This window comes from Saccostrea cucullata, unplaced genomic scaffold, assembly GCF_032062105.1.
Source record: "Saccostrea cucullata isolate Sc308-1 unplaced genomic scaffold, CSIRO_AGI_Scuc_v1 ctg52, whole genome shotgun sequence".
In the NCBI taxonomy this organism is placed as follows: Eukaryota; Metazoa; Mollusca; class Bivalvia; order Ostreida; family Ostreidae; genus Saccostrea; species Saccostrea cuccullata.
Window position 1 is genome coordinate 364,370 of NW_026931531.1, and position 19,452 is coordinate 383,821.

A 19,452-nucleotide genomic window follows, 5' to 3' on the forward strand; every position below is an offset into this window, starting at 1 on the left:
AAATTACCAGGGTATATGTAACAAGAGGCCCATCGGCCACATTGCTCACCTGAGCATTGTGGCTATGAAAAAGTAAAAATTGGTTTATTATTGAAAAGTTTAAATCCAAAAGTAGTCCAGTGACCTACTTTTCTTGAGAAGATGATTTTTAAAGAATTTTCTTATATATTTCTACGTAAAATGTTGGTCAGCCATTGTGGCCCCGCCCTACCCAGGGAAGTCATGATTTGAACTTGAATCTACAGTACCTGAGGATGCTTCCATATAAATATGATCAATTATGCTTGTGCTATTCTTGAGAAGAAGATTTTTAAAGAATTTTTCCTATATATTTCTATGTAAAACTTTGGTCAGCCATTGTGGCCCTACCCTACCCCCGTGGGTCATGATTTGAACAAACTTGAATCTACACTATCTGAGGATGCTTCCATATAAATATGATCAGTTATAGCTTTCCTATTCTTGAGAAGAAGATTTTTAAAGAATTTTCCTATATATATTTCTATGTAAAATTTTGGTTAGCCATTGTGGCCCCACCCTACCCCCCGGGGGTCATGATTTGAACAAACTTGAATCTACACCACCTTAGGATGCTTCCATATACATGTAAATATTATCAGTTATGGCTTTGTTATTCTTGAGAAAAAGATTTTTATAGAATTTTCCTATATATTTCTATGTAAAATTTTGGTCAGCCATTGTGGCCCCGTCCTACCCCTGGGGGTCATGATTTGAACAAACTTGAATCTACACTACCTGAGGATGCTTCCATGTAACTATGATCAATTATGGCTTTGTTATTCTTAAAAAAAAGATTTTTAAAGAATTTTCCTACATATTTCTATGTAAAATTTTGTTCGGCCATTGTGGCCCCAACTTACACTGGGGTCATGATTTGAACAAACTTGAATCTATACTACCTGAGGATGATTCCATATAAATATGATCAATTATGGCTTTGTTATTCTTGAGAAGAAGATTTTTAAAGAATTTTCCTATATATTTCTATGTAAAATTTTGGTCGGCCATTGTGGCCCCACCCTACCCCCAGGGGTCATGATTTGAACAAACTTTATTTTACACTACCTGAGGATGTTACCCCATAAATATCATCTCTCCTGGCACAGTGGTTCTTGAGAAGAAAATTTTTTAAACATGCCACCAAATTTTCACTAATTCCCAATTATCTCCCCTTGAATGAGGGCGTGGCCCTTCATTTGTATAAACTTGAATCTCCTTTACCCAGAGATGCTTTGTGGCAAGTTTGGTTGAAATTGACCCAGTGGTTCTTGAGAAGAAGTAGAAAATGTGAAAAGTATAGACAGACAGATGACAGCTAGACAGACTGACGCCGGACAAAATGTGATCAGAAAAGCTCACTTGAGCCTTCCGCTCAGGTGAGCTAAAAATGGATCTGCTTCCAAAATATGACCTGTTCAATCCTTCAGGATTGAAGGAATCTGAAGCAAGTCTCATTCGGCATCAATTGTTTAAATATGAAATCTGGAATATCTTCTAATACAAGATGCAACATTCATGTAAATTTAGCCAACATTCATCATACATCCTTATCAGATACATTGTAAGTTTTAAAACAAAGGTCTAAAAACTTGGGAATAGACCTGTGCCAAAAACTTTAACCTGGTCATTCATTTGAAAAATATGAATTAGGTCAAGTCCATACAGCATCCAAAGCATGTCTTTAGTATGCATCCTTAGAAACATTATCCATGAATGCAAGTTTAGTGACTACAGGGCTTTAAGTTGCTTTGGAATGAAACTGCACAAAAAAAATTTAACCTGGTCACTCATTTGGAAAATATAGGTCAGGACTATTTCTCAGAAACAACTCTGGTTGTTTGTAACCCCCAGCATCATCTATGCAAGTTTGGTGCAGGTAGGTCTTATAGTTACTTGAGTATGGACTTGATTCTGTACCGAGGTAATCTGAACTTCAACAGGGACTAAAGGTTTAGCTATAAAATGAAGGGCCCGTAAATCAAGGATACTCTGTGAAAATAATTGGCCAAGCATTCTTCAGATAGGGCCCATACTCCAAAATATTGATGCCCTTTTCGCATAGGTTCCTGTGCCTGTTGCTCGGAAGAGCTCAAAGAAAACTCAGAGGTGTACAATAAATGTCTGTACAACATTTGTAATATGCTGGGAATTATCCTAATTTATTTGACTCGCTATTTTGATTGATTGATTGTATATTGTTTAACGTCCCTCTCGAGAATTTTTCACTCATATGGAGACATCACAGTATGCCGGTGAAGGGCTTCGAATTTTTACCTTTACTCGGCACTCAGGGCCATTGAGCAGTGAGGGATCTTTATCGTGCCAATGCCTGCCGCTGACACGGGGCCTCGGTTTTTAAGGTCTCATCCGCAACTTTCACTTCAAAGTGCCGAGCGCATGGCGAAGGAACAGTTGCCACCAATTTTATTGACTAGGTCAGTCGCGGCCGAGATATGAACTCACGACCTCCCGATCACGGAGCGAGCGCTCTACCGACTAAGCTACCGTGAACGGTAACTCGCTATTTTGAAACCATTTCGTTCAATTCAATATTACTTTCAACTTGTTTGCTCTTTCCATCTACCATAAATATTTCCTCATAAATTGTATCTCCTTGTTGTACATGTATCTTATTTTATTTTTTTTCTCAATCAATAAAAGAGACTGACATATCTCTTTTTTTTATTATTGACCCAAAATATACAACTATACACCAGCAAAAATATTAAAATAATAAAATAATGTCCTATTCATCTTTTAATTAAATAGTATTTAAATCTGAACATTTATTAGAACTTTTGATCCTACCGTAAATCTGGAAATTTTTGCGTCGATTTTATTTTGCGAATCTGGGTCAAAATGCTGTTGATTAATTTTTTCGTTTCAAAATTTTGCGAATGACCACAGGTTTGTTTACATTTTCTTTATTGTTGAATTATTTTTACAAAAAATATTTCTGCGAATGCAATGAACTCGCAAATTAGCTAAAAATTTATCTACAGCAAACATTTCCAGATTTACGGTATTACAATTGTATCTATTAAACTGTTGCTTGTATGCTCCATTGTAGACAGGTTTTTTTTTACTACAGTTTAGAATTTCAAAATGATTTTGCTCGGAAATAAAAAATTCAATGTGAAATCAGAGCTGTGCCTCTATCTGAAATTGATCACAAATTAAGAGAGATCAAAGTAGTTTAATCATACTTGCCAACCTCCAGCATGTAAAAATCTGGTCATGACCAGATTTGGAAAGTAAAAAATCTGGTCATAACGCGTAACGACATTCACGACATATTTACCATGATTAAATTTTATAATACATGTATACAAAGTATTTGTGTATTGAGAATTCTTTTATTGAAAAAGGATTTAATTTACTATGACAAAAAAATTCATACATAATTTGCTTTAATTTACATGTTAAAGGTGAAAATTGAAGGTTTCATATTTCAGATTTGACCTGAAGTAAATGTACATTTTTTTTAAAAGGCCTTTTCAGTTTCTGCTAAATTTGAAAGCATACCAATTTCAGTTTTGAAGTTGTTTTTCCTCTCTCTTAATTAATTAATTACTGCAACATGTTTTAAATTTGAAGTTAGGCCTACATTGTCTTTGATCACTTTATTTTATCTAGAATGAAAGTTTTTTCCCCAAAATTCCTTGATATGTACATAAATATCGTTTCTCTTTTTCTTGGTTCAATCAGAGACATGTGTTTGGTTCAGTTTGTTCCTGTTGGCCCTGATAACGATCTAGTTCTATGGGAAGCCATTTTAATTAACTTCAAACATTGATTTGTCAAAACAACACCCAGTTAATTGTTTACACCTGCACAGATAATTAATCCATCGGCATTGTTTACGTAGATCTAAGCTTGGGTTGTAACTGGAAGTTAAAAGTTAATTTCGAACCAAATCAAAAATCGGGTGATAAGCATGACCCGCCGGGTCATAAAAAAATAATCGGGTTATGGGTTGAAAAATCGGGTGTGACCCGACGAAATCGGGTGAGTTGGCAACTATGAGTTTAATTCAATCCTCGATAGTACATCAAAATCAGAATAGAGTACATCTGTATCACACAGGAAGGAGAATTTATTTTTACTTGTGACATACCATGAAGAATCATACACAGGTCCTCTAATAGGATGTATTTATTACATAAACAGTATTTTTAAACATACCCTCATTTAAAGCTACTTAAATTTCAGATCAGCTAGTAAGTATTATAGTATCTAATTTACATTCTAAATTATTGAGAACAAAAATCACAGTTATTAATAAAAGAAAAACAAAAAACAATCCACCTTCTGCCACTACACTACACTTTGAGAAAAAGAGACATTAAAAATGTTGTAGAGTCCATGTCTGGTGTACGTCTTCTGATTTATTAACCATTCATCACAATCTTCACACATAGCATGCATTATCACTGTAAGCATCTGATCATTCAGAAATCAAAGGATTATAATAGGATAAAATTAAATTATATAGCAAACTTCCCACTCAACAAAAGAGCAGATCGTGAGGTTTGTGGATACCAGACATTAGGAGTAATAATTGAGGTTTCGTTATTTGTACAATGCTGTGACAGAATAAAATATTTGTGAGGAATACTATTTCATACGTATTTTTTCTGGATAAAATTTTCATACGATGAAGACATTCTTATGAAGGAATTGTACAAAACTGCATTAATCCTTTCTTAAGGGCAGTCTGAAAACCACAAAATTAATTCCCCCCAAAATAATTCTTTGACATAAAAACACCAAATTTTAATTCCATGAAAATTCTTATAAATATGTACACAGTATTTAAACAGCCTTTGATAACTTAGGATGTACATGTAAAATGTGAATTAAAGTTGCCTTTCTTTATTTACTTGATTACCCTTAAAACTTCTTTAAAATATAGGGAAGTTTGCCAGCAAGCTAATGAAGCACACAAGTACAATTATTGTATAACAAAGCTGTACATAATTTACAAGTGTCGATCTCCCAGCGTTACACATATATTTTGAATTAGCCCGTTTTTTCCCACACATGGTAGAACTTGTGAGTGTTTCTCCGTAAACACCATGTATTGTTGATAATTCAATATATCTGACCCGGTATTAATTATCTCATACACATAAGTGCATGAAACTTTCATACATTTAGCAAAAATGCTTTATACGAGTTCATCAAAGGCATTGCAAAATCAAATAAGGGATAGGGATTCTTTAACAGAAATTTAAAGCCAATCAATATGTATATATAGAAAGCCAATTTTCAGTTTAATACGGGGTCAGATACTGTCGACAATATTTACATCAATGTATATGCTGATATATGGAACTACAGTATATAACTGTCTATCAATGATCTATGATGAAAAATATGCAAGCTTCTGTCGATAAGATGTTATTTCTTTGAGAATACAAAATAAATTTTGGCATTTAAATATCTTGTTTGTGTCAAATCCATTTCTTAGCTGTGATACAAATTAAACACTTATAACGTTTTTATCACTGAAGAACTCGTGCTCAAAGACTAATAAGAGTAACATAAATCCACAGTGAATGAACAAAAACCAAACACCTTTGTGTCTTCCTTATAGTTAATGTAATCTAGAGGAGAAAAAAAATCTGGGAATGTACAATGGAAGATTAGTAAAAAATCAATTAAACATTCTTATAAATTACACATTAACACAGCTATTGTACTACACATAGATGCCCTTGCTTACGGACTTGCCTTTAGTATGTCACTAACTGACTCAATGAGTTGATACTTTTGTACACATTTACCCTCAGTGGAGAAGTACAGAAAACACAGAAGATCTACTTTCTTTCTGTAAATAATTATACTGTGTAAACAAAACCACAATTGCACAATGCTACTGTGAGAGAAGTAAAAAACTCTGATACACAATTACAACAAAAAGAAAGCAACATGTTCTAGCACTTCATTATAACTTGTTAACATTACTGTTTAAATTTTGTAAAATGATAATTTCACCAGCATGAATTTTATAGTTTTTTTTCTGGATTTCATAGATTTTCAATTTATGAATACAGTATCACAGGTTCATATATGGTCTAAAAGTTTAGTCAAGCTGAGAGCATATTAATTTTCAAAAATAAACACAATGTCTGAATATGGACACTTGGTGCCTGAACCTTGGATGTGAATTCTCTGTCGTATCTACAGTCTCTGGACTTTGATTTTGATAGGAAGCTGATCTGTCTCCAGTTTCTCCTGAGGAAACAGCAGCCTCACTCCCATTGCTTCTTGTTCCCTCAAATATTCTAAATCACCATTTATACTTAGCTTCTGAAAATCAAATATAAAGGCCCACTGGTCATATTGCTCACTTGGGTTATATAATAGAGTGTTATTTTGTAGATTAGATTATCTGTTTTATTCCAACTTAATGAAAATAATAGTTCTTTTATTCTGAATGAATTCCTCTGGAGTGAATAAATTCTGTGTATACAAATAAACTTAAGGGAACATAATAGATACTCAATTTTCATAAAAGACCCTGACATTGATTTAAAATCAGATAAAACATAGATTGCAGAAATGTTATCCTGATTTAATGTGAAAAATACAATTCTACGGATATTTTTACACAGTATGTAAGAGTACCTTGTAGTTTTGCTTGACTCTGTGTTCAGGGGAAGTAACTGCTGCTGTCAGACAGAGCCAGATCATCATCACTGCACAGGACAACAGAATCAGACTCAGAATCAGGCGCGGCATTCCGGTCCTCTTAGACACGCAGGACAGCCAGTCCGTGGATTTCTTCTCCCCCTGAGACTGGGATAATTCCACAGAGTCGCCAAAGCCCAAAATCTGGGAGTTCTTCAGGACTGGAGTGGCTGACCCATCTACAGAATCCAGATTAGTCTCAAAGTAGTTAGCTGTGTTGTACTCTACAAAAATGGAATAATTACAAATAAACTGGTATCATGTAATTGGAGGGGGGGGGGCATATCACCATTTTTGTGAAACTATTCCCAAACAGTGGTTATTTTTGCAATTCTGCCAGTTTTTTTTTATATTCGAGTTATCTATATTCATGTAATCTACATAGTAAATGATAAACTTAAGGAAATATTATGCAAGTTTATTTTTGGCAATCTAAAAAATGCTCACAAACATAGGAAAAAATTGGATTATTCCAAAAATTCCCATTTTAGGGTAATACACTTATATGCAAATCATGCTTTTGCTTCCTTCCATAAGATGTGAAATTTTTAAAGATGGAAATATGAAACAAAATTTCATCTACCAAACTTTACTGAAACTTTTTATTAAAAAATTTAAATATATAAACAAACGACCTACTATGTAAAAAATGTCTCACCATCATCTGTGTCTGTGTTGTCAATCTGAGCAAAGAACTGGGGCTGTGACTTGACAATAATGACCCTCTGTTTATTGGCATAAAAAGACCAGCTAGCTGACATACCCGAGTACATCTTGTCTAACATGCTGGAGTAAATACTGTGTACGTACATCAGGGGGTACATCACATCCATCAGGTCATCCTATTATAAAGATATGTTAACTTATACTGTGATAAATTGCAAAAGTTCATTTATCATAATTAGGGCAATTTGTTACCTTTTTCTAAACAAAACATTGTGTATTCTATTTTGTGTATGAAATGTATCTAAAATAAGTGATCTAATTTGTATGAAGATATGAAATGGATCATATACCTGGCCCTGACTTTCTAGAACATGGGGCACCTGGCTCTTACATCCAAGTGAACAAGCATCCAGCTCCTCACTTTTATTATAGGCCTCTTCACAGGCTGTTAAATAATCACAAGATATCATATATAATCACAGGATATCATAAATACAACTGTTATTATAGGCCTCTTCACAGGCTGTCAAATAATCACAAGATATCACAGATACCAGGGTTGTCCCAAAAAGTGGTAGACAATGTTTATAATTTATTTAACATGCAACCAATACTAACCAAATTTTGCATAGACATAATATATTCAATGTTCTTTAAAAGTGTGAATTTTTAAATATGTATCTTTAGTATTAATAATTTTAGGACGATTTATATGAACGCCGATAAAGCCTGACAGCGCACGGACAAAATTCGGAAGAATTCACCCATATAACTTTTACATTTCCTTTCATTTCTTTAGTACTATGTAATAAATTGAATTCAAATTTAAATCACTGAAACCAGAATCAAAATCCTAATAATATGTCAAAATTTCATATAAATAGCATTAGAAACAGACGATTGGTATAGTGATTTTCATAGTATCATTGGAATTGAGTTTGATAAAAACGACATCGTCAAATGCGTTACTGCGCACGGAGATGTAAAAAAATTGTGTTGGATATGGTTTATATACATCAGAGTCAAGAAAAAAAGAGTTCAGAAGTGACATTACACTCCAGATTTTAATAAAGAAGTTATTTTTATATGGCACGATTTTCAGTGAGAGCTTTAACCCTATACCAAATATAGTTACAGAATGTAAGAAGTAAAGTACTGTTTGTTAAACTCAGACATTTGGGAACAAGCTGGACCGCAAATGACATCAAACAATGTGTATTCTCTGCTGCCTACAATGTAAGGCGATCTTTCGACTAAATTTTGACTGAAATTTGAATCTGCTTAAAAAAAAACAAATAAAAAAAACAAACAAAGACTAGTGAATTTAAATAAGTCTAAAAAAAATTTTGAGTGTTAGTAGACGCGAGTGAAGCAGACAAAGAGATCATGACGTTAAAAGAAACGTAATTTACACTTGCTTTCGTGTGCCTGTGCACACTTACATTCTTTCATTATTTTTTACATAATTTTCTTATTAGATGTGATATCATCATGAAACTTGAAATGCATGATCATAAAATGTTACTTTTTGCTATGACAAGGAAAGAAATTTAATTAAGCAAAGAGAAACTACTCAGTAAGCTGTTTTCCCTGTCTACGACTTTTTGGATCCACCCTCGTACAATTGTTACATTGACAATTAACTATAACATAGTATTGTCACAGTTTTATAATTGTAATTTTTTTTGTAAGACATCATGCTCCCTTTCTTTGACTAAGAAAACAGTGCAAACTGAATTACTTGTACATTTATTCTAGGATTACGTACATGCTACACATCCCTGCTTTGTGAGATTCTGACTGTTGTGGTTACAGTAAACAAACTCCATGATGGAATAGAAACGACATCCTCTTTTACAGGGATCCATTAAATAACTCTACAAAAATAATTCACATTTAATAGCGAGGGCAGCGAGCCTTGAGAAGGAATGCTTTCGAAGCGAGCTCAATAGACTGATGTGTTAGAACAGAGGAAATTGGGAATGAAATCTGTACAAATGTCTGGCAAAATTTTATGTGAAACCTTCCTAGAATTTCTTTGCTACCAGGATTCCATGCGATAATGGGGAAAAAATAAATAACATAAAAAATAAAAGGCTTTCTGTTTGTAGAAATCTTACAAGCTATAAGAAAATACTTTATACAATCTAATTAAAATTAGATGTTAGATCCACTCGCATACTCGCTACACTAACATGATATCATCTAACAACATCCCATAGAGGGTCATGTCAGAAGTCAAATTCAGAACAGCTCTAGACTTTTCCACTTCGATTACGTCAACAAATATACAATGATTTTGCAGGCGACGATTTGATTGGTTGATAGAATTTGACCCCTGACACGACCCTCTTTGGGATGGTGTTAGATATTAGTATAGCAAGTATGCGAGCGGATCTAACATCTAATTTTATGTAGATTCATACTCTACAATGTCTTTCGTCAAAAATTGCACTTGGTCTATGCCGTAGTTTCAATCAGACAAGTGGCTGTCTCCATAGGCTCCGACAATCTCCTTTATGTCATGTGATGTCAGAGGTAGTCAACATGTCTCTTGCGACTTGATGTTTGAAGTAGCCGATCAATGTTTCATTGACAAGTGTCTTTTTGAAAGTGTAACAGCGCTCACCCCAAGCATCACACCATAAAACATATTATTATTAATATATGTAATATGGCACAGTGGCATAAAGAAAACACACTAACCCATTGCATTTAATGTAAGTCACTTATCAGCTTTGGACAAAAAATGTAGCTACTGTAATACGTTCTATTTCCATTAGTAAACTCTTCACATAGGCGTCGGAACCGGTAGGCTAGGGGGGGGGGCTTAGCCCCCCCCAATTTTTTTGCAAAATTAGACATTATATAGGCATTGAAAATTGGGATTTACGTTTTTCTGTTGGTTTAGCCGCCCCCCCCCCCACTTTCGATTAGCCCCCCACCCTTTCAATTTGCTTCCGACTCCCATGCTTCAGAATTAGAGACGCATTTGGTCATCTGACTTGGACAGCATGGGGTTGAGGATAATACAAAACATGCCAATCTCAGTTAAAATTTTAAATGTTAAATGTATCTGTCACTCCAGTTGAATAATAGATGAACTAAAAGACATGTAAGTCTAAGAGAGCAAGAACCCTATAAAATTTATCATCCATTGATAACAATACATTTCAGAGGCATGTTTATTGTTTTTAGATGACGTTTTTTTCTTATGCCATTTCAGAGGCATGTTTATTGTTTTTAGATGTTATCATATGATAAATAGATTCAACTACAGATATAAACTGATATCATTTTCATTCGATTTCTACTCTTGATGTATAAAAAATCCACAGCAATAGAATATTTCATGTTGTTAGGATTTGTTTGGTGACATTCAACATGTTCAACATTATATTGTTTACATGTTTATGTAAATACATTTGTCCCAGAAATCCCACAAGATTTGTATATTTTCTGATTTTTTCACAAAAGAGCGCACTAGGAAGTTTAAGTCTTCTTCCGTGGAAATAGAACGTATTGTTGCAAGTGACATTTGAAGATTATATTCATAATATAATTTATAATATGAATTTAAGATAAAGCTGTGATGAACATTTTTGTCAGAAATGTCATAACACATAATCTGATGATTAATGATATTTATCAGCAACTTAATATTACAAAAAATTCCTTTATTTGAGTTTTTTTGGAAGAAATAAGTTTTTAATAAAGATTGAATGGCTAATATAAGCTGCATAACTACATCAATAGCTACCGGATCTACATAGAATGACTGTGCTTGTCTATAAATATAACCAAGACAATATCAAACCTTTACCTTTTCAAACGTATGAGGACTGTATGTATTTGCACAAGACTTTGTACATGATGAAATATCGTCGAGAACTCTGCTAAATATACTGTCAGCCGAACAACACGTAAAAAACAACAGGGATATACAACAAACAAAGCCTAACTGCAATGTCGCCATTTTGGCTGACTGGATTGATGTTATTGTCACGTGATCCTATGATAAAGAGATTAGCTAAATCGTTCTAAAGAACAGTCATTTCACAGGAAAATGTCGAACTTTTTGGTCTGTGATTTTGCACATTTTTGACATTTATGTAAAATTCAAATGCCATGGACAAAAGGTAAAAATTGTTTGTATTTATGGAAATAAAGGTCATGTCAAACTTTAAGGTCAAGGTCAAAAGCATTTTATATCCATGAAAAAGTCTTGTAACAATGAATACACATGTTACTTTTTTTGTATGTGAAGTTTTAAAAGTACTATATGTTTAAAAGTGACATAACTTATACTGTACTACATTTGAAATCCTAAGTTTATAATATTCGGTAAATTTTTGCAAAATGGGTCAAACTTCAAGGTTAAATAGTTTGGTTTCTCTGTGAAAAGACCTCTCTTTCGATTTTTTTTTTTAAATCTTAGAATTAAATTAACTTAAACGTGGTCATAAACGTTTATAATTAAAGGGATTTCATGTCATATCACTTAATGTCCTTGCAACAAAACGTATCTTTGCCACCATTTTGACCTCATGACTTTGACCTTTGATTCTAACTTACCTTAGTCTGGTTATGACTTCTAAACGGTTGGAGCTAGGGCTTTCATATTTTACATTTATATTTCTTGTGACATACCCTTTGTTTGGACACAAAAAATTGACGTCATACCCTTGATCTAGAAGGTTGACCTACTTGTAGAAAGTTTAACTTTGACCAGAACTTTAAAAAGACACACAAGGGCTTTCATATTTCACGTGTTTATTCTTTGAGACGAGACCTTTTTGAGTTTTCCTAACATTTAACCTTGATGATTGACCTAAAATATTTCATCTTGGTGGTGATAACTTCTGAGGGGTTGGTTCTAGGGCTTTCACATCTCACATATATATATTTTGTTGTTTTTGTGACATGTCTTTTGTTTGATTTCTTGAGCATTTTTTTTTTAATCTTTTGACCTTTCCGTTGATCTACTGAAAAAAAATGAACCTTTGCCATAGCTTTTGAACAGTTTGTGCTCGTCTAATAGCTCTTTCATATTAATGTGGCAAGGCCCTTTTTAATTGGTTATTACATTTTTTATCTCATGAATTTGATCTTGGAGTTGACCTTCTTAACATGATAAAGCTGAAACATTGTCAATATGAAATTGTCATACATGCAGTGGCATTCACTACAGTCATATATTTCACAAACACATGTACATCTTGTTAAAGTTTTAGTCTAAAAGACATGTTTTAATCCCATGGGAGTAATTTAGCCTCGGTGCTCAAAACCAAATTTGATAATTTTACGATAATATGATGACCGTAATGTTATCAAAAGGGCAGCTGTGAGTTCAATCTACGCGAATATAAATTGATGCCGATTAAAGCAAACATGCAGATGTCCTGACTGTTACTTTGAAGCATATTACGGCTACTTCGAATATCCAAAGGTCGGGCATTTTATCATTAATTCTTATAGTAAACGACCTTATTATAAGCTGTTTAGTCAAGGTTCTCGAAGACATCTCACTTTGGGTGTTAACACAATTATAAATAATAATGTCCATCTTAACTCCTTTATTTTTAAATTCTCATATTAAGGGGGTTGGGGGTTGGGTTGGACATTTAATTTTTTTTGTAGTTTTTATATATTACAAAAATCTCCTATTCCCTTGCTTCTTATCTCTCTAGCTGCACATTTCTTCTTCTTCTTTTTTTCTTTGAAATCATAAATTTGTTGATTGTACATCAGTCAAAATATATATGAATACGCTTTTTTCGTCATTTTGTTTGGGTTGTTCAATACAATGTAGTCGGAAAATAGCTCTTCAGAGCTAATGTTCTTTGTTGATGTACCCGACTTTAAATAAATATTATCTTATCTTAATGTGTTTAAATAAAAAAATCATTCATATGTTGTTTGCCTCTTCTACACACATTAGCACATTTTTCGTTGCAGTATACATGTATATATAATATTGCAGTGGAACTCTGATAAATTTCAAAAAGCTTTAAAAGAAAAACAACGCAGCGACGGATTATATTGAGCGCAACAAAGTCACACAATATATGTACGCACACTCACAGCCAAGCCTGGGATTTACTAAGTCAATGTTTGTCAAGGCCGGGGATATCATTTCCAGTCTGGTGTCAACTAGAGCTACATCCGCCTATAGCACGACAGAAAGAGGATTATTACTTAACTATATATTTCTATTGATTTATGAGCGGTCTCTTTCTTGTTTTATGATTCACGTGGAGGTCCTTAGAATTCAGTTCCGGCTGGAGGGAGGAGGGGCTAACGCTATAATATTTTTGATAGATAAGCACCTCTCCATAACCCCACCCCGAAATGCCAGTATTAATTATAACTTTAATTAATTATGGGAAGGAAAACAAATAATTTACTTTATATGTCCATGGTTTAGCAAACTACTACAATAGACTTCATCCTTTCCATTTGTCAAATTATATTTCATTGATTCACACCCCCGGTCACACAAGAAACTTTTAAGTCATTCTAAACCGTCGCCAGCACTTGAAAAAATAGTAAAGTAAAAATTGGAATCTGAATTGCTTCAGTTCCGGTGTGAAATTATTCAATAAATAATTAGTTTAAAAAAAAAATCAAAAATCATATCCTATTACAACAAGTCTTTAGAAGTATAAATATTTTTATACGCTAAGAGAAAGTTTAACCAAACACTATTGAAAACCACACGGAGTGGACGGTGATGGACCTTTCTCTAAAACTTTTCCATATCTTTTTCCCTCAAATTCTTGAATTTGGAAGTGTTTGTAAAACGTGGGGGAGGGGCAAGGAGCTTGAAAATGAAAACTTTCTTTGTAACACGTACTGGAAAAGTGGAGGGCGAACGGGGTCTATATAAAATTTAAAATACGTGTATACATGTACAGTAGTTATGTCTTTGAGCATCTGAAAAAGACATTAAAAATTTCAAAACATATAATATGATTACGTAGTTATTGATACATAAGATTTAATTGAGATTTAAACTACGCGAAAGTAATAAAAATATATTTTTAAGAGAGTGTACTTGTATAGATCTACGATGAATTTTGGCGCCAAACTTCACTTTCGAATCTTCTCGGGATTCTTGCCTCCAATAAACGATACTGAAAGGTTGACTTATCACTTCCGGATCAGACCAATCGTGGCTTTCGATCGCCTTGCGCGTGGTGGGATTTGATTGGTTCGACTTTTGCCATGTGGACCAATGATATATTTCCATCTGTAAAGTCACGTGGATTACGCCGGCATCTTCACTATCAACAGAACAGCTCTGGAGGACACGTCCAAGATGAAAACGTGCGTTTGTTTGCTCCTTTTTGTGGGAGTTACTCTGTCAAAAGCAACTGAGTATTTCAGGGAAGAGTTTGATTCAGGTTTGTAATACTTCTTTAGGTGCAGTTTTGCATGAAAGTGCTATTCACTATTCATTCTATCTACACCAACTCTTAACTTGTCAGTGTCATGAGTGTGAATATAATGTTTTGCAATAATTTACAGGCAGAGTTATGAAAATATTGTTAATCTTTCATATATGCTTAAACTTAAGCAAAGGTCGATATAATATGTGAAGTATAGAAAAATCTTGCAGGACATTTTATAACATAAACACTGCAAAATGCTTCTAGACTTCAAAATACTTTATATTTTGTCAGAAATATTTTAAAATGAATCTTAATCTTAGAAATTTTTAAAGCTTCAAATAATAAAAAAAAATTGTAAACAACTGCAGATGACACCTGTAAGATTAAATTTAATGTTTTCAGAAAGTTGGAAAGACAGATGGACGGAGTCTACTTTCAAAGGAGCTGACCAGGGTAAATTTGTCTGGACTGCAGGCAAATTCTATGGAGACCCTGAGAAAGATAAGGGTATGTTTTCAGATAGAATCAAAACATTGAGTCGTGAAATTTTCTCAAGGCAACAAAATAACAACTTGTTAATATATATGCTAATTGTGTTTGTTAATTATTCTGTCAGTCTAATGTCAGTTTTACAAGATGCCTGGCAGGTATGAAACATGAGTTCCTAAATGGGAAAACTAATCTGAACCATTTCTTTTAAAGGAATCCAAACCTCTCAAGATGCTAAGTTCTATGGAATTTCTTCCAAGTTGGAGAAACCATTTAGCAATGAGGGAAAGCCTCTGGTCATCCAGTTCACAGTAAAGCATGAGCAGAACATTGACTGTGGTGGTGGATACATTAAACTTTACCCCAAAGATCTGGACCAGAAAAATCTACATGGAGATTCTCCATATTTCATCATGTTTGGTAAGATTTCAACATATTTTACAAGATAAGCAAAGTTCAGTATTATGTAAAAGCAGGTGTTATAATGGATTTTAGGTAAGATTTCAACAACAGTGGTATAATGAATTTTTGTTTTTCAGGACCTGATATTTGTGGACCAGGCACCAAAAAAGTCCATGTCATTTTCAACTACAAAGGAAAGAACCTGCTATGCAAGAAAGAAATCCGTTGTAAGGATGACGTTTTCACTCACCTGTACACCCTTGTTGTCAACCCAGATAACAGCTATGTAGTGAAGATTGACAACGAGAAAGTGGAGAGCGGACAGCTGGAAGAGGACTGGGACTTCCTGCCACCAAAGAAGATCAAGGTATTACAGATAATAATGCTATTATGGCCTAGAAAATCTCTAAAAGGAGTTTTTCCTTTTTAAAACTGAAAGTTGAAGATCTGACGATTTTGTTTAGTGTACCAATAGTTGTCTGATAATCAGGGTTCGAAATTAACTTTTTTTAGCACTAGTCCACACGGACTAGTGACTTCTAGCTTCCACTAGTCCGCAACCTATTCCACTAGTCCACCCTATAGTATGTAAAAAGAATAATACAAATCTTAAAATTTTATCAATTAATTCAATTGTGTCCACACATCAGTTGGAAGCATGTGGTAGAGGGTTTTCCACATGGAGTTGTCTATTGATCACAATGTAGAAAACGTCGTGGTTGGATTTATTTTCAAACATAGAAATAAAATTAATAAAATGTGAACCGACAAGACTTATATCCGGATTTGCACTTCCGTACGGACTAGACCCCAGACACAATTTTTACTAGGCGGACAAGAAACCCTGATAATAGTTGTGAAATCATAGAAAATACACTTCGTTGTAGGATCCAGAGGCCAAGAAACCCGATGACTGGGATGAGAGGGAGAAGATCGATGACCCCGATGATAAGAAACCAGAAGACTGGGACAAGCCCGAACACATCCCTGACCCAGACGCCAAGAAACCTGATGACTGGGATGATGAGATGGACGGAGAATGGGAACCCCCACAGATTGATAACCCAGACTACAAGGTACACAGTGTTATTATCCAGAAAGAAAACTTGTATTTGATTGATATTTGACTATTGTCATATGACACAAGTCAATAAATTCATACTTATTATGCAGGGAGAATGGAAACCCAAGCAAATTGATAACCCTGATTACAAAGGCAAATGGGTCCACCCAGAAATTGATAACCCAGAATATACTCCTGACAGTAACCTCTACAAGTATGATGATATTGGAGCTGTAGGATTTGACCTCTGGCAGGTAAGGATGTTGTAATGCAAAAAATGTTACATGAATTGAAATTGCCACCTTTATTTAACTTTTATTTCTGTTTTTTATGTACATGTCAAGAAGTTTCTGAATTAATTATAGGTGAAATCTGGTACAATTTTTGATAACATCCTGGTTACTGATGATGAAAAACATGCTGAAGAAGTCGGAAAAGAGACCTGGGGGAAAACCAAAGATCCAGAGAAGAAAATGAAGGATGAACAGGATGAAGAGGAGAGAAAGCAGAGGGAGGAGGAAGAGAAGAAGAGAAAAGAGGAAGAAGGTAAACAAATAGTTAAAATATCACTCAATTACTTCCTGGTTAAAGTTCAGAAGAAAAAGGTAGACAAATGCTTAGAAGAAAATGTCACTTATTAACTTCCTGGTTGATGTTCAGTGTTCCTTGGAAAAGAGAGATAACTCTTTCTTGAATAAACGAATTACAAAAATTATTCCCTTATAAAATCACCATTTCCATCATAATTTTATGCAAGGAATAGTAAGAAATTGCATCTCATTTTGGAAAATCAGTAGTATTAATGCAGAATTCCACACAATTGAATACTGAACAGAGAAATGGTTAACTATGAAGTAGAAATTTTTTGCAACAAAATCTCACCTACTGCTTTTTCTCCTCCAGATAAGAACAAGAAAGACGATGATGAGGGTGAAGATGAGGATGAAGAGGAAGAGGACAAGGTAAGAAAAAAGGGAGACCACCCAGGAATAACCCCCCCCCCCTCCAGAATAATTATTTTACTTTCTTGAGGATAAAAGCTGGGAACATGCAGAAAATATATAATTTTATATTCACCATGCAAAAAGTGTATGCCATTGTGAAAAAATATTACATGGCTTGAACTTTAATGAAGGACTCTTTGATCATTCATTTAGAAAATATATATCTCGGTATTTGAGAACCATTTATTAATGTATTTCTTTTCTTTTTATGTAGGAAGAAGAGGATAAGGCCACTAAAGATGAATTATAATAAACCAATTTAACTAGATCTTAAAGACATTTTGCAATGTTTAGGAAGACCATTCGAGCCAATTCATTTTTACCTCTTCATTGCTCACTACACAATTCCATTGATCATGATAAGCCATTCAATCATGAACATGTGATGAGTAACTGTGGACGTGTAAATGTGTCTAAATGTGTATGTTTACTTAGGGATGAATGCCTGAGAACTGAATGTTGATGTTAGATGGAATATAGTTTTCTATTCTGGGGACATTATTTATTGTTTTCACTTTCAGCAGATAGCTTTACTTAAATTGGCGAAAAAATCAAAGGGTCCATTCTTTTTTAACTCTTTATAAAAAAAACTATTGTCTGTTGTTAAGTATAATTTATTCATGAAATGTGAATAAAAGTGGGGTTTTAATAAATCTGTGTTATTGTTTTTCCTCCTTTATTTTTCTAATCTTGACCTGTGTTATGAACTTAAATAAGTGACGTGCCAATATAAAAATACTGGTAACGCATAATTTGTCTGTAAATGTCAAAATGGCAAGGTCCAGCTAGTACTCTAAAAGACTAAACCATTGAAGATGATGATTCTTTGGTTTTGATGAATGGTGGTCTTGTGGTTATATACCAAGAAATGGAAATTTCTTTTGTTCATGTATACAATTGCAACATTTAGACTTGACCTGTAGACTCTACAAGCACATTTTTCATTATCAGAAAAACACCAGTAGAACTACAGCCTCATCAAACACTTTGTCTTAGACTATAAAATGAAGGTGAAAAAAAGGGAAATAAAGCCTTGAAAATGAGGCCACCTTATCTCTTTATAAGTGCCTAGTACTGATTAAAATTTCAAGTCTTACAATGACAACAGATGGTGTTTCAGTTAAGAGTAATTTAAATGCAATTTCAAGAGTAATGTCCCTTAGCGTGAATGGGTATAGGCCAAACTAATTTTACTTACACAACTATCAGAACAGGGTTATATAAAACACTTGACATTTTTATCTTGTAGCTGCTTTGTGCAGTACACGTTCATCTTGCATGTTCTTTGTTAATGTGTTCATTCTTTTCATCTTTTTATTGTGCATTATCCTGCACAATTAATTTCATAATTTATACCGATGTAGCAGAGGCATACAGAAGTCAATTTCATTGAAGTAGATCACAATGACAATACTGACATCTGCTTAGGTGAATTCTTTGAAGAGAAATACTGTAAATTCACATATTTTCGTGGGGTCAAATTTTCATGGTTTGAGGGAAAGAAAATATTGGATTGTGGGGATTTAACGTCATGGTTGGAAAAAGTTTTGTAGTAATGCATATGGAATTTAGCATTTCGTGGTGGTCGTAAATTTGTCGGTCTCTCCATACCTCGAAAACATGAAAATTAACTCCCCACAAAAATAAGTGATTGCACAGTATACCAAGATGTGAATGTGGCCTGGAGGAGTACAGTCCAAGAAGAAAGAATATGGCA

General features: G+C 33.9%; 2 protein-coding genes and 1 long non-coding RNA gene across 3 annotated transcripts; 1 reads left to right on the top strand and 2 right to left on the bottom strand.

The window, feature by feature from the left end:
- Window positions 1–2,686: 2,686 nt before the first annotated feature.
- Window positions 2,687–3,218, bottom strand: LOC134232907 (uncharacterized). Its single transcript, XR_009984872.1, has 2 exons — window positions 3,051–3,218; window positions 2,687–2,836 (listed from the first exon to the last, which is right to left on the bottom strand). It is a non-coding gene; the product is annotated as an uncharacterized LOC134232907 (long non-coding RNA).
- Window positions 3,219–4,091: 873 nt separating this feature from the next.
- LOC134232890 (transmembrane protein 59-like) lies at window positions 4,092–11,394 on the bottom strand. Its single transcript, XM_062714872.1, has 6 exons — window positions 11,207–11,394; window positions 9,152–9,260; window positions 7,734–7,828; window positions 7,376–7,559; window positions 6,655–6,941; window positions 4,092–6,336 (listed from the first exon to the last, which is right to left on the bottom strand). Exons 1-6 carry the CDS (start codon window positions 11,357–11,359, stop codon window positions 6,208–6,210), a joined length of 957 nt encoding a protein of 318 aa, XP_062570856.1. The 5' UTR covers window positions 11,360–11,394; the 3' UTR covers window positions 4,092–6,207.
- A 3,237-nt stretch (window positions 11,395–14,631) lies between these two features.
- Window positions 14,632–18,388, top strand: LOC134232891 (calreticulin-like). The gene is made up of 9 exons (XM_062714873.1): window positions 14,632–14,789; window positions 15,180–15,284; window positions 15,480–15,686; window positions 15,806–16,035; window positions 16,556–16,744; window positions 16,842–16,985; window positions 17,097–17,277; window positions 17,635–17,693; window positions 17,950–18,388. Exons 1-9 carry the CDS (start codon window positions 14,705–14,707, stop codon window positions 17,983–17,985), a joined length of 1,236 nt encoding a protein of 411 aa, XP_062570857.1. The 5' UTR covers window positions 14,632–14,704; the 3' UTR covers window positions 17,986–18,388.
- The last annotated feature ends 1,064 nt before the right edge of the window (window positions 18,389–19,452 follow it).

What these genes read in the sequence shown, in the direction of transcription:
- LOC134232891 (XM_062714873.1), top strand. Translation starts at nt 14,705, where the DNA reads ATGAAAACGTGCGTTTGTTTGCTCCTTTTTGTGGGAGTTACTCTGTCA. An exon ending in TCCATATTTCATCATGTTTG is followed by an intron (nt 15,687 to 15,805) that starts GTAAGATTTCAA and finishes TTTGTTTTTCAG; the next exon opens with GACCTGATATTTGTGGACCA. An exon ending in ATGAAGAGGAAGAGGACAAG is followed by an intron (nt 17,694 to 17,949) that starts GTAAGAAAAAAG and finishes CTTTTTATGTAG; the next exon opens with GAAGAAGAGGATAAGGCCAC.
- LOC134232890 (XM_062714872.1), bottom strand. Translation starts at nt 11,359, where the DNA reads ATGGCGACATTGCAGTTAGGCTTTGTTTGTTGTATATCCCTGTTGTTT. An exon ending in GTCCTCATACGTTTGAAAAG is followed by an intron (nt 9,261 to 11,206) that starts GTAAAGGTTTGA and finishes TTATTTTTGTAG; the next exon opens with AGTTATTTAATGGATCCCTG. An exon ending in TTCTAGAAAGTCAGGGCCAG is followed by an intron (nt 7,560 to 7,733) that starts GTATATGATCCA and finishes TCTTTATAATAG; the next exon opens with GATGACCTGATGGATGTGAT.